At 35.9% G+C, this 15,114-nt stretch overlaps 1 protein-coding gene across 2 annotated transcripts in view; it reads right to left on the bottom strand.

Annotated features, from left to right (window-relative positions):
* DTNBP1 (dystrobrevin binding protein 1) overlaps positions 1 to 15,114 on the bottom strand; it is a 73,575-nt gene that overhangs the window by 26,797 nt on the left and 31,664 nt on the right. For both annotated transcript variants that reach the window (XM_082046121.1, XM_082046122.1), the window contains exon 7: positions 13,353 to 13,375. In XM_082046121.1, the coding sequence (XP_081902247.1) occupies positions 13,353 to 13,375 (23 nt within the window). The remainder of the gene's footprint in view (positions 1 to 13,352; positions 13,376 to 15,114) is intronic.

Below are 15,114 nucleotides of genomic sequence, written 5' to 3'. Positions count from 1 at the left end.
TAGATAAAACTTTCCTGTTCTCTCCTTTATTGTAGAGTTAAGCCCACAATTCTTCCACATACCAAATGAATTTTCACTTCATGAATTTTAAGACCGCTAGACTAAATAATCACTAATATGCAGGAGAAATCTTCAGTGGCACAAAAGCACCCGGAACTCCAAGGCAGGGAGGAGGAAAGAGGGAAGTTCTGTGACTAGAGCAGGGGTATCAAACTCATTTTCACCGGGGGCTGCATCAGCCTCGTGGTTGCCTTCAAAGGGTCAAAGGTAACTTTAGGACTGTAGAAATCTAACTACTCCTACATTTATACAGTCCTAAAATTACATTTGGCCCTTTGAAGGCAACCACGAGGCTAATGCAGCCCCCGGTGAAAATGAGTTGGACACCCCTGAACTAGAGGAAGTGTTCATACCAGTCATGGTTCCCCAAACGTGCCAAAAAACAAGGATTTGGCTTTCGGTTCTGTCAGTCTTCCTACAGCTTTGTGTTCAAAATGTGTTTGGGTGTGATAAGAACCAGATACTGAGTTGTACTGGCAGTATAACACTCTAAACATGTACCAACAAGCAAAAAGGGAAAACATACATGTCACCCAAAACCCTCACACGGACAGACTTCCTCCTGTCACAGGGGTTTGTAGAGACAGAAGTTGAAGCTGCAGGCCCTTCCTGAGGGCCCTCCTCTTCTCTACCCTGCACATGAGACTAATGGCATGGGCAACTAACTAGTGCTTTTTAAAACAAAGGTAAAAAGCCCACTTGTCTAATTCTGCTGTATGGTTAAACAGATTTAAAAAAAATATTACATTACACCTACGATTAAGACCTAGGATGGTTGGGTCTGCAAAACTGCAATACCCACGTTACTAGTGGGCCACAAAACCTAAGCTTACCCAGTCCCACCAGCCCCATTTCCTACCCATGTGAATGCACAAGATATGCTGAAAACCCCTCAAGGTATTTTCAGTTGTCTTCTCTGTGAAGCGTGGGCTTTTCACTTTAATGTTCGATAACCAGAGAAGAGATAATAAATCTGTGAGGATTTAAGATTATGATCCAAGTTAAAACCCTCTGGAGCCAATGGAAACGTTGGTGCGCCAGGGCTGGAGTGATTACATAATCATCTAATTAAGCCAGAAACAAGTTCCTATAAATGGCACCATTTCTGTCTGATTTAAAATGAGATGCAGCCAACTACATTTTGATCAAGTCTCATTTATGCAATGTCAAAATAGCATTAGTTGGCAGCTACATAAAAGGAAAAAAGGACTGAGTGACATCTCTGCAAGATTTTTATTTCATCTTAATCCACAGAGTACTCCAAGTGATTAAAAATGAAACAATGCGTTCAGTTGGTCAGAACTGCCTCTTAACCTCTTTCAGGCTTAACCCATACACTCTATTAGAAATACACAATTTAGAAATGTTAGATACACACAAAAATGTTTTACTGATTTTTTAAATAGCTCACATTTTTATAATTCAATGCCATTTTTCCAAAAGAATATTATTTCATCTGTTTGGTTAAAACAAATCACAACAGGATGCCACATTAGCTATAACACTGAAGAATTATGTATAGTTTCAGCTCCAATACCTTGACGCAATTTAACATGCCATACATAACACTCATAAATAAAATGGGCAAAATTGTTTTTGTTCCGTTTACTAACCAGGAGTAGAGAAATATGCAGAATTCTTACATGCCCACGTGCACACCTCAGCCATCCACCCTTTCCATCGGCATCATTAAAACCTGAGCAGAACAAGTTGTTCAATAATACACTGCTGTGAAAGGCAGGACTGAGATTTATGTAAGGCCATGCTATAAAGAAGAAACATTATTTTTACTGCAGCTTTTAAAACAATTCTACTATTTCTGAACCAGAGAACCAGAATATTGTCATATTTATAGTACCACTATAGAAAGAAATAGTGTCATGTGGAGAAATATGAAAAGCATATAATCTATTACTGTACATTTATTTAGCTACAAATCAAACTGATGAAATGTCTGCATTTACATTTCCAGCATATAATAAAATAGAAGCAGCATTCCAAAAGAAAGAATATTGCCATTATAAAACTGTTCAAAAATCCGTTCACAACAAGATGCAGTCACAGGCTGCCAGAGCCCATAGCACACCAAAAAGTATTACATGTGATCTTGTTAGAGAGGAACAATCTTTTTAAAAGCAGGTAGATGAAAATTTCTTAATTTCTCATTAACCTCAGCCTACGTAGATGGTGGGAAAAAACAGATTACCATAAAACCATAACAGGCCATCTTTAGTTTTGCATTACTCCTTTCTGTCACCAAGCTATAGAAGAAAATACGATTAAAAAAAATTTAGAATAATCCTGCTGACCAGAGATGGGCTCACCTTTCCATAATTAATGTTGATACTAAAGCTTCTACTTACTGCTTCCTCATTCTAGCAGTAGTTGGAGGACTGATATTGCTAGAGCTCACATTTCAGAAATATATTCCAGTTCAATACTCTCACCCTTATAGAAGTATAATTTCAACGTGGGCCCCTTCCCCCCACAAAAAAAATAGCTATTCTACTGTCCAGGATATGATTGCAAATAAGGAAAAAAAAAGATTCACAGCTGTGCCCCCAATTCACCATACTTCCATTTCAATCTCAGCAACACCAAGAAGAAAGAAAAAAAAGGACAACTTCTGTCAATAAATGCAAAGTAGTTAAGGATACAAGATGCATTATGCCAGTAGTATACATATTGCTTCCAAACTGAGAATTTTGAGTGCAAGGTGGTCACACCACATTTACCAGAACACAGGGTAAATTTTGCCATCTTTAAGTGAACAGTCGACTGTTCTGTCTAAATTTCTGGAAAACAGCTATTTTAACAAATGAAGTCTTTCTAATCAATACAAATGTAAAGAGTTCTCCCTTATCAAATTGTTTAAAACAAAATATTCAACAAAATATTCAACTTTCCTTTACATTGTTATTTAACATGAATACCAAATTTAGTGGGCAGAAATACAGCTCATAGGTAGAGCCTTGATAAAGGCATGCTCCAACAGGTTATTAAAATATTGTAATAGTTCAATTTACTGATCTTTTGGTCCTGGACATCAACTGAAAAAAATCCACATGAATGGTAAGAGGAAAAAAAAAAACCCTCTTCTAGTTGTTATATAAAGAATCAGAGTAGAAACCTACATCTTATTTCAATTCAAATTCAGTTCTAAACACCATTAGTTAAAAATTAACAGCATAAAAATGTTATTAATTGCATCATTAAGAGCATTGCTTCATATGACAGAGTGCTCATATTGATGTAAAAGTATTAATTGCTTAATTTAAAAAGATATGCTTTTATCATTTATTTCATTTATCTGAAGGAAACTAAGAATTGGAATGACTGCATCTATACTAATGAATTCACTGTTTTAATTTTTTTATATTCAGTTTTATAACAATATAATAATAATTCTCTGTCTCCCATCACCCTCTACACCCCACCCAAGTCTCCTTGAATTTTAGTTAACAAGGTATCTGTGTATTTGTATTCTTTTACTAATTCTGATTAATATTATCTTGACAATAATGCAAAGCGACAGACAAAAGCAAAGCAATAAACAAAAGCTCTGCAAAAAATCTACGCTAAGTCACTATTTCTTTCGAATTTGCTAAATCAAGTTGATAATTAACCTCTCATTTCTAGCACGCCCTTTGCAAATCAGGCAACGGTGGTAACTGAGGAAATTAATTAAGCTAACTTTAATTTCATTTTGAATTTTACATTAGCTTGGCAAATTAAGCTGACAAATAATAAAGATGATAATAAAGTTCCACCTACACAAATTCTTCTGAGTATTGTCAGGGGCTCCCGGAGATGACATGGCAGTAAGAAATAGGCAAGTAAAAAAGAAACACAGCACCGGTCAAGTGAAAGCTCCAGTTACCAAGCAGCTCCGCTGATGAGCATCTTCACCGATGTCGAACAAAGACGGATGCCAGGAAGCTGCTTTTTCAAAGCAGTAAGACTGCAACTGCCAGATTTCAATGGGTCACTTGCACACAGATGCAGACACATGGATGCTCCAATTCAGCGCCTTTCCAGAACCCCAACGTGAGCTACCAGCCGCTGGGCTATACTGGGAACGCACGCATGGATTTGGGAAGGTACCACATGCTGCTAAATAAAGGGGTGCTAGAAAGAGAGAAATTTTCCTGCCGGGCTATAATCCGATGACATGCAGTTACAGCATGTGCTTGTTTGGCAGGGAGCTGGAAGTGTTTGAAAATGATTTAGGAAAAAGGAAAAGGTATGGAAGAGTCCAATTTATTTATTTTTTTTTTGATTAGTAGATGTTCACAAGGCTCTCCCCTCGAAGTATTTTTCTTAACATGGCTTAGCTCTGATACCCCACAAACCAGATTACATTCTATTCTTACTTCACACATAAAATATTAAAAATCTTGGATGTGATTTTTAAATAAATTAGGAGCAGTCTTCTCTACCGAAAACCGCATTTTTCATATTACATATCCAGACTACATTTTCATAAAAAATTGAAAATGGCTTATGCAGTTTAAAAAAAAAAAAAAATCACAGAAACAGCACATGACTGAAAATCTTTGGTCATGGTGATGCTGCAGTTACACAAAGGTGCATTTATGTTTCAAAAACTGAAAGGCGTTGCTCAGAATTGGGAACGCTGGCATGCGTTGCCTCTTCTGTTCAGGAGGGTGTGCAGTGCTGCCAGAAACCATGATAGCCATAACAATGAGTTTCATTTACTTAAAAAGATCACATTTTGAAAAGCCTCTTGGTGACAATTATCAAAATACAGAGTACAGACAAAAGGGAATTATGTAATAAATACTTCTCCAACAGTCATCATTACAGGAAAAATTACCAAGAATGTATGGGCACGTAAAGCTCGGGTTTATTTCACTGGTGAAAATAACACCAAAATGTCTATGGGAAAGATTAAAAACATAATAACAATAATAATCACGAGATAATCCACCTTCAGTCTGGACTTCAGTAATTAAAGGATGAAATCAAGTTAGAGTTGCAGACAAAATAGGCTTCTATTTTTCCCACATCAGTCATTTAAGCATTATAGACAATTAGAATATCACACCTTCCGATGTTTTCTTTTCTGCATAAACTCAGTATGACAGGACTTATGTTCCCATGAAATTTTTCCTATTATCTACACAGTTTGCTATTCACCCTGGTAATAACCAGAGAAAATCCCTGTTGTTACACTGGCCTCCTCCACTCCCTACAAACCCAGGGCTCTGCAAGGCTGAGTCCAGCACAGGGCCAGCTTCTGCTGCAGCCAACAGAAGCCACACCTGCACATCCAAGAGCCACCTTGTTTTAAACTGCAGTGATGTCAAAATTGTTGGGATACATTTGAACTCAGAAAGGGCTTTTGATTTCATGAAACACTAGAACGGAAAAAGAGTAGGGCTCGAGGAAAAAGAGAAACCTTCACAAACGTATCAATATTAGCGTTTGTTGGGAGAATAGACTAGCTCCCTCAAAATAAAAAGCAAGGTAAGATGAAAGAGCATAAGGGTGACACATTAAAAAAAAAACAAGGTTCTCTAAAAATACATGTAGATGAAGCAGAACTTTAAAAAAAAGGAAAAAAAGTCTTCCTACCCTCCATTAAAAAAACTGATAATCACAAGGTTTCAGAAGTATCTGTAACATTAGTGTTCTGTGGGTTATGTTAACTCATTGTCTGAATAGTACTTTCAGGTGATATCCACCATATAAATCCTGAAATCTAGTTGAGGAAAGAGATTACAAACAGCGCTACCTATTTTTTAACATATGAAGGTACAATACAGCCAAAATACACAGCAAACAAAAAGTTTAAAAAGCATTTGAAGCATTAAACCAGATGTGGTTTGGGGTGGAAGAAGTGACAAAACCAAAAACTATTTTTGATCAGGTGAGTTGCAAGGGCACACAATATTTGTTCTAAGGAAATCTAATTATCTACTTTGTCCATAAATAATCTGGTATCTCTACAGCATCCCTTTCTAAATTTCAGATTTCCTTTAGAAACTCTACTACTTATTTGCAGCTTTGAAACTTCAGACGCATTTCCAATGTACACAACCACCTTAGAAATGGATGCCATTTTATGATTGACTAAGATCTGTCCAAGCCTATATTGCTACCATGAAAGAAGCCCCATTTTTCCCTCACCAGTTGAAAACTAATCAATAACAGTCAGGGGGGGAAATAATTTCCCATTATATCAGATTACTAATCCAGTTGATAGTGCAGCCCACCTTTTGGCAAAGAATAATGGGAAATAGTGTTCTGAGGTAGAGACTGAGGATAAAATTATAGATAATTTTTGTTTCTACAGTCTAAATATGCTAAAAAAACCCTTTCTCCCCTCTTCTATTGAAATGTAAATTCTATTTCTTGTATAGAAAATACTGTCTGTCCTGAAGACTTGGCATTTGTAGACATTAACCTACCAGGTAATAAATGGATTTCTAGTCATCTGCAAAATAAATGCCTACACAAGATACTCTCCATTGGAGTTTGTTTCACCCCAGTCATAATACTTATTCCAGCAAATGTTTTGCCATCTTGTCAAAGTCAGCTAATACATTTTCAGCTACACCTAGTGCTCAATACAATAGTGTTGCTAATTGATAAAAAGGTCAGGTTTAGAGGATCACAAGAGGCAATTTAAAGTTTCCACTGTTCTTGTGTATGTATTCATATACAGAGCAAGTTCCGAAAGTATGTCATTAAGTCTGGTAACTCAGCCAAATAGAATCAGATGTGTGCAACTCAGCACCATCCACCTGTGCACTACAGAAATGTACATTTGAAAGCTAGTGATATACACTCCAATGTATAAAGATTCAATTATTTACTGGGGAGGATTGAAATCAGTGAAAGACTAAGAGTGAAGCTTCCATAAATTTCTCTATTTAAAATGATTTTTAAAATTAATTTATTTTTTTTAAAAGGCTTGACTGGAATTCCATACCTGTTTCAAGGAAGGCAAAAAAAAAAGAGGAATAAAGTTACAAGTAGCTATTTTCAGATCTAGGAACTTTTAAAACATGTCCTGATAGTTAAAGAGACATGAGAGTCTGCAAACCTGAAAACACAAAAAGCAAAATCAAAAGCAAGGTAGCTGTAAGAGCAATTTATAATTTGGTTTTCTTCTCCATCTGCCTATAGATGGATCTATAAAGGAAGACTTAACTACTTAAAGTTATTTGCCTTTTACTCAAAGTTTGACTAGAAATGCCCAAGTCTCAAATCTTCCCATTTTCAATAGAACGGTTATCATATATGGGTGACTCGGTCAATTCTTGCCACAGACAATACTGGACATCTGAAGTTGCATCGTTCTCCTCCCATAGATTGGATGGGAAAAAAAGCTGGTAAACATGCACTATTAACTAGAAATCTATCAGCGTATTTTCAGTTTATAGCAAAATACTGAGGAAAACCCCCGAAATCTGAGTATCCTTGAAAATTTAATTCTGTCTTGGCTTTATTACGATAGAATTAAGCAATTGTTTCCCAACTGTTTTCTGGTATGCCAAAATAAGAGTTGTCTTCTTTTACATCTGTGCTACAAGGTTTAAATATTGAAGTTTTTGACCATGAACACCTAATAAAATTCTAAAACAATCAGGAAACACTTGTAACAGCAGCACTGCCTATCTCACACAGCATGTATTGGAAGAAGCACCCAAACAACCAAGACATCCTCCTTCCCCTATTCAAATGAGTAACTGAAGTGCAAAATCACAAAATACAACAATAAATTAGAACTCTCACTAGTAACCAGCTTGGTTAAGGACACAATTCATCAACATAAAATTCTTCACAGTAATGAAACACCTTGAATGTTCCTAATGTAACAGGCTCTGGGGTAGTATATTTGGAAGCACTGAAGTAAATTAACTGCATGTGGCTGGTATGATTTTTCTACAACAACGTCACCTACTCTTGCTCAGAAGAAACATACAGGATTGTGTGCCCAGAACTGCAGCACAACTTCTAGAGCAGCTACATTGCTGAATGCATGAGCTTTGTCAAGCAAGAGCTATAAAGATCTCCATTGCATGTTACCCATGCATCTGGAAGACAATACAGAGACTAGGAAAAAGTTGTTTATTTTGACAGCCATCAGAATATAGCATGATAAAGGAGATCCCTAGACTGGGAAAAAAAAAAAAAAAAATCAGTTTGACACTATGTCTTGAGGCAAGGAGATGTCAAAAAAAGGAGAACAAAAGGATGGAGTCAATAGACTGCTCCAAATATCATGTACTCTTAGAAAAGGGAACAGGGAAAGCCAGGAAATTAAATGTTAGATACAAACATATTTAAGCTACTGATAAAAGGACTGGAAAACTGCCATTTCAACAGAAGCATCTTAGATGCATGAAGAGGGATAACAAAAGATCTGCATATCAAATGTGACCCAATGACTTAATCTAGAAGAGAAAAGCAAGAAAAAACACCTGTTTTCTTCAACAGCTTCCTTCTCAGAGTATTTTGATAAAGCTCTTAAAACTTATCAGGACCTGTTTGAGAGAGATCTCTGATGGAAAGGGCTGAAAACATATTTTGTTTTACTGTAAACAGGAGGACAGGAGGGCTGAAAATGGTTATATGACCTGTTTCCCTGAGCTTGAATGAGACTAATCCTATTAAAGCTTAGAAATATGCATGACTCAGTAGCCAGAGCCATGTGTGTATCTGCCCTTACAACATTTCTGCCACTTTTCATTGTCCAAAAGGGCTGTGTTGCTGATTTGTAAATGGCCTCTATTGCTTTAGCTTTCTTTCCAGAAACAAACTCAAAACATCTCATCCTTTTTTTTTTTTTTCTTTTTTTTTTTAAATAAAAAAGGACTTTTAGAAGCAATTTTTAAATCTATCATGTATACAGTTCCCATTTGGATAAAATCTGAAGTAAATTCAGTAGCATATGTTTTTACCATTGTGCAATTCTACTTTTATAACTTTAATTTTTTTTCCATTATCTACCTCAGTGCTCTGCTTCACTCTTCCATCATGTAAAGAGATTAACAGTATTCTGTAAATACTACACAGTCCTGGCTACATCAGAACAGAAGCAATGTTAACTTAAAAAAAAAAAAACAGGACCATGTGCCTAGAAGTATGGTGGAATGATTTCAAATCTCAATGCAGTCATGAATGCACTAGGTTTCACATATCAGAAGAAAGTAACCACATATTTGCTTTCTAATTTCTAGTTTCTCAGCTGTAAAAACGAAAACTATACATGCCCTTTCTAAACCATGGAAGAGTACAATCCATCAAATGCTAAAACCAAATACACACACACAAATATTGACTAAAATAAATTCTACTATTGCATGAAATTGCCAAGAACCACAACAGAACTTTTTTTTTAAATAGCTGTTTCCTAAGCCCCAGCCAGGACAGAACAGCAGAGAGCACAAGCCAGCTCCTGCAAGCAGTTCTCCCAACACCGGAACTGACACACACTGGGAAGAAACTTGCAGGCTCCTTCATATAGCATATCCAATGTTTTCATTCATAAATCCATCATCTTCTACAGTAAAGCTCTCTGAAAGATAAATTACTAAAAAGAAAAAAATGAACCAGACAAACTTTGAGATGTTTTGTCCTAGTGCAGACTCACACTTTGGGTACACAAGTGCCAGCACTGTAGCAGTATCAACAGGGACACCCCACACTTCCCCTGACTTCTTCAGAGAGAGATGCTTAATATAAAGAAGAAAGCTTCTAACTTTCACAGATTATTAAATAATAGGTTACTCTTACATTTTAATAGAAAACCCTTCAAGACTACACCCATGTATGTGTATCTATTTATACATATGCAACACTCCAGGGAAGTAAAGTTTTAAGACAGATCAGAGAGACCTGTGAAGGTGCCCACCTGCCTCGTGAACCAGACCTGCATTCTCATGGTCAGCGCCAACACACAACTAGTATTTTTTCTGTATTCATTGTGAAATTAATGGGATGCATCACTAAATTCAAGTTCCAGTGCTACACTATTTTGACACTCAGACTATACCATTCAGTGTCTCAGTTCTAGTAAAACTTTCTATCCTGAGCAAGGCCTGAAAACTCTGCACTGGTGAATGAGAAAGTTACAGCTGGACAATGAAAAATGTGCATACAATCCTCTTTTTACCCTCTCTAGCAAACATATTTAAGGAATGTTTTTGTGGTACTTCAGTTTCTGCAGATTCAGATAGAATTAACTTATACATTTATGAAGTATATTAGGCTGCCCAGGGAAGTGGTTGAGTCACCATCCCTGGAGGTGTTTAAAAGATGTGTAGATGAGGTTCTTAGGAACATGGTTTAGTGCCAGAGTGAGGTTATGGTTGGACTCTACGATCTTGAAGGTCTATTCCAACCAAAATGATTCTGTGATTTACCATCCTTAATCTGGAAGCCAATACTTTTTAGTATATGGGTATTCAAATTCACAAATAAGTTACTATTATGAAAACTGGTATTTCTGTTATTTTCCATTAAAATACAATTTAATGTACAATGGTTTCAACTGCACATGCATTGAAAGACGCAAATGTATATAAAGGTACTTAAAACAGTTCTTTCTTAGTCCGTGTACTGGGTATTTTATGAACTGAATGTTTATGAACACATTTCACTCTGGACAGTTACACAAGGATGAATTAGTTGAGGATGTAGTCTATACTTCCAATATAAAAATGTAAAGAATCATCTACCCAACTACTTAACATATTTTAGTTGGAACCAATCTTCCTTGAAAACAGGAAATCAGAGCTGTAAGCAAGATAAGAACTCATCATAAAAGCTTTACATCATGGTACTAATACTTCCTCACCTCAACCTTAAAATGTATTAGGTAACATACCACCAGAAGTATTTGACTTTTAGATGACCATGTTACATTATTAACTTAGACATGCTGCCTGCCCCCACTGCGGCCTTTTGCTCTTCTGTGCCAGGATTTCTAGGGCTATCTACTGAGTTATTTCAGCATGTTTCATCAACCAAAACTAAGCCAAAACCAAGTGACAGATCATTTTCTGCACCAATCTAGTGAGCCTTGGAAGTAGCCATCAGTTAGACTGGGGAAAGTTGCTGTAGAACCGAAGCATCTCCCACTACATAATCATGAATCCTTCGTGATCAGGAAGCTCTGAGTCACCCTGTTTCTAGTCAGCTGATGAAATAGATGCTAGGTACTCAGAAACTGGCTGAAAGTCCAAAATGCTGGAAAAAAACTGACTGAAGCCAATCTAATGAACACCTCTATTTCACAATCCAGGTTAACAACAAAAATTTCGAGTAACATCAGACCTGAGAATGAACAACTTAGTAAGCAAGAAACCATAAAAACATTTCCTCCAAGTATTTACTTCCAATCAGCCATGCACCTGCTTTTCAGTAGTTTCATTTCAATTCCCGGGAAAAATGTCAGGCAAAACAGTGAAAGTTGTTATCAAAGTCAAAATATGGTATCTACCATTTATTTTACAGCATGTTGTTGTCATCTTTAAGAAAACAAATTAGACTTCCTTGATGTGACTATTCTTGAAAGTTTATTAGCTATTATTCCTCTCCCTCCTGTCAGGTACAAACTTGTCCATCAGTTCATTGTAAAAAAAAGACAGGAATTTGGCTGACTGATGTTTAACAGCTGTTTTTAAGGATCTGTCACTTCCACCCTTCCATAGCTTATGCCAATTCTTTTGAGTACTGTAGGGTAAATTGATCAGTTGGTGTAAAAATGTCCAACAGACCTATATAAACCTTGTAACTTGGCCTCTCCTCGTTACAGCATGAGATCCTATGCCTTTCCTATTCATATTGGCTGCATTAGCCACAGATTGCAGCTGAACTTTTCAGCAAAGAAACATTCAAAGACTTGGCAACTGTTTGCAACTTTCCCTCCTTGTAGCAAACTAAAAACCTTCTCTTGGCTACCAACACAAGCCTTTCATAACTGGTATTGGAAACCTGTATGCCTCTGTATCCTTTCACAGAACCGGTTACTTAGCTTGGTATTAATTTCAAGGTTAACACACAGCTGGCACCCGCCTCCTCCATGAAAATAATTGTAAAATACTTACTGTCAAATAAAGTTAGAATGTCTATTGGAAAAACAAGAAGCCAAAAGAGAAATAACTTTGGAAACCATCATCTTGGCTTCCAGAAACTCACTTAAAACCCCTAATCAATACAAACTAAAAAAAACAACAAACAACCCAACCAGAATCAATATAAACTGAAAAAAAAAAAAACAGGATTCACTATCCTCACAAGCATCAGGCACCATAAAGTAGCTACTTTGCTTTGGAACAGAATGCGCTCAGCATCATCATTGGTTTTATATTGAGCTAGTCTGTGTTGAAAGCTGTCAAATCAATCAAAAAAGGGTTGTTATGGTAAGCTACAGATAAAGTGACATTTTACATAATCTGTGTTGCTTGTCCCTTAACATTAGCTTTATTATTTTGCTTTTTTAGTATTATGTAAAGATGTGATAGTCATGAACTGAAAAGGCAGAGGATTGCAGTTGATAAGAAATTTCCATCCCTTTTTTCAATTTTGAGAGACAATTAATTGACATAAGTCAATGTACTTGACTTCATTCTCATAAATAAAGACTAGTCACAAAGGCACAGTCACACCTTATTCAAACCAAAAGATAATAGCAATTGTCAAGCTGATCAAACATTAAGATTAGTAGGTGCAGTAATCCTGAATTTAAGATGCACTGAAAATGGTAATGTGTTCATCTACACAACACAGACAAAGCAATAATACATTACAGAGTTTCTAGCCATTACATATTATTTAGGACAGATATTTGTATATATCATTGTGTATAGCCAACAAGTTAAGCTACAAAAATTGCATTTGTCTGATGCAACAAAATACTGTGAAAATTTCCTTGAAATAGCTAGACAAAAGTCTAACAACTAACAGCCTGTGACACATGTCAAAAACACATTCATGCAAGAAAAGACATGGACTAGCTGAAGATAAAGCCCTTAAGTTCCAAAACTGAACATCAAGGGAAAGTCTTGAATTAGATACAGAATTTCTGAAATCTAGCTCAGGCAACAGAACCATCTGTGTTCTTCCTACACTTATGACTCTCCCAGAGGAACCAGTAGCAAGAACAGGTAAACCGAAAAATAAACAGTCTCTTGGGTCAACATAAAACTAACATTATCAAATGCAGAACTGGAACAGTTCCTTTCCAGTTTCACTTAATACAAGAATTACTGCGACTCTTGCAAACATTCAAGCAGAAAATTAAAAATAGAATTTACCTTTGAAGGTCTCAAGTTCCTTCCTGTTGGAGAAAAGCAGAATTAAAAAAAAAAGTCACTATTAGAAATATTACATTTAGAATTACAGGAATTTCAGTTATCATTTGTCAGGCAATACTAATATGTGTGTTTATCAAAGGCAAACAATACCATCCTATCGAGAAATTAGGCTACCACCTATTTATTAACATGAACAACTATGCAAATATTGCACATCTATATCTAGGCACATAATTTTTAGATACACTGCTAGAAAAATAACCAAGGCTTCATAAGGCTTTAGGTACTAAAACATCCATTGATTAGCAGAGCTTTGCCCATTTATAACATAGTGAATAACAATTAGTATTTCATTTTCATCAGTGCTATTCAAAATCCTTTTGGCAACAGAGAAGGAAAAAAATTTGACAATATCACTCACTCAGTTATAACACACTTTAAAAGCAACAGAGGCTTATAGTGACATTCTTCAGAGGAGAGGATTTTAAAGTACAGACAGTGGCAGATAACCCACAATACTCATGTACCAGAAAGCTAAGAAATGAAGCCAACAGCAATGGTATCTTTTTTCTTTCATAACAGGCCACTATCCACTTTTAGTAGCGATGCAATTGTGAATGCAAAGGGTATAAAACCAAGAGAAATATTTTCTCTGTTTTCAAGAAATTGCAAAATCTTCCATTTGCTATTGCTGCAAAGTAGTGATTTATCATTAATGTAGATACTAAGGAAGAATCAAAGTAAGCTGGCCTTCTACTTACAAAATGCTTACTTATAATAAATATATTTTCAGTTTGTGCCTTGCAGACTGATTATTTAAATTCTGAATTTAAAAGCAAAAGGGATTATAAGAAAAATATTTTTTACAAAAAACCCAGAACTAACAGTTGTCCAGATAAGTTATTCTATTCATTATCTGTACACTAAAACATGTCTTCCCTCATTACTGAATCAGCTAACATATACAGTATTTCACAATACGCATGCTATAATAATTCCTTTTCCTCCCTAACAAATAATTCAGCATTTATTCCTCATGAAGAACAGCCAAAACTGTTTTGAGCCTGAAGCAACTTATTTTCTAAGTATCTAAAAGAAACAAGAGAATACATTTACCTCCACATTTTCAGCAAACATCCCACTTTTGTCACCAAATGTCAAATATAGGTTTTTGAAAGAATGGGTGCTTTACCAGGAAATAAGCTGTAGTGTGATTCAGAGAAGCCTATTAGCTGTAGCTTCCTGTGAGTATCTATTTCCCTTCCTACTTCTCTCCCATCCCTTTCCCAAACTAGTTTCTCCCTTTTTTACCAGAGAAAAAAAGGTACTTCACAACATCTATGATTTGAAGGTTCATACCCTAATAAATTTTAACTGCTCTGTGTACTCTCATTACAAAATTCTTAAACATTTTCACGAGTTGCACTCCTTATGTTTTAATAATGACATCCTAGTTGAGAAGGCAACAATCGCAGGAAATGCTTGTTTTCCACAGATTGAAACAAAATGATACTGAGGAAACATCTTGTGAAAGTAAGAGGGGAAAAAAAACTGATGCTAGTTGTTCCTAAAATCATGTCTTATGCCACTTGCCTCCCAAAGGGAACACAAAACAATTACTGTCATTGTGTTCAAACAGATTAGCAAACAAGATGGTAACACAGTAACCAACTGACAGTGATATTCATTGCTTTCGACTAAAACCCCAGTTTTCACTTTCAGAATCCATCAATATTTTTAGAATTGATGCATTAAGATGCTA

Source organism: Streptopelia decaocto (assembly GCF_964273445.1).
Source record: "Streptopelia decaocto genome assembly, chromosome: 2".
Classification (NCBI taxonomy): Eukaryota; Metazoa; Chordata; class Aves; order Columbiformes; family Columbidae; genus Streptopelia; species Streptopelia decaocto.
Note: the sequence above shows the minus strand (reverse complement) of the source record. Positions and strands in the feature narration are given on the sequence as shown.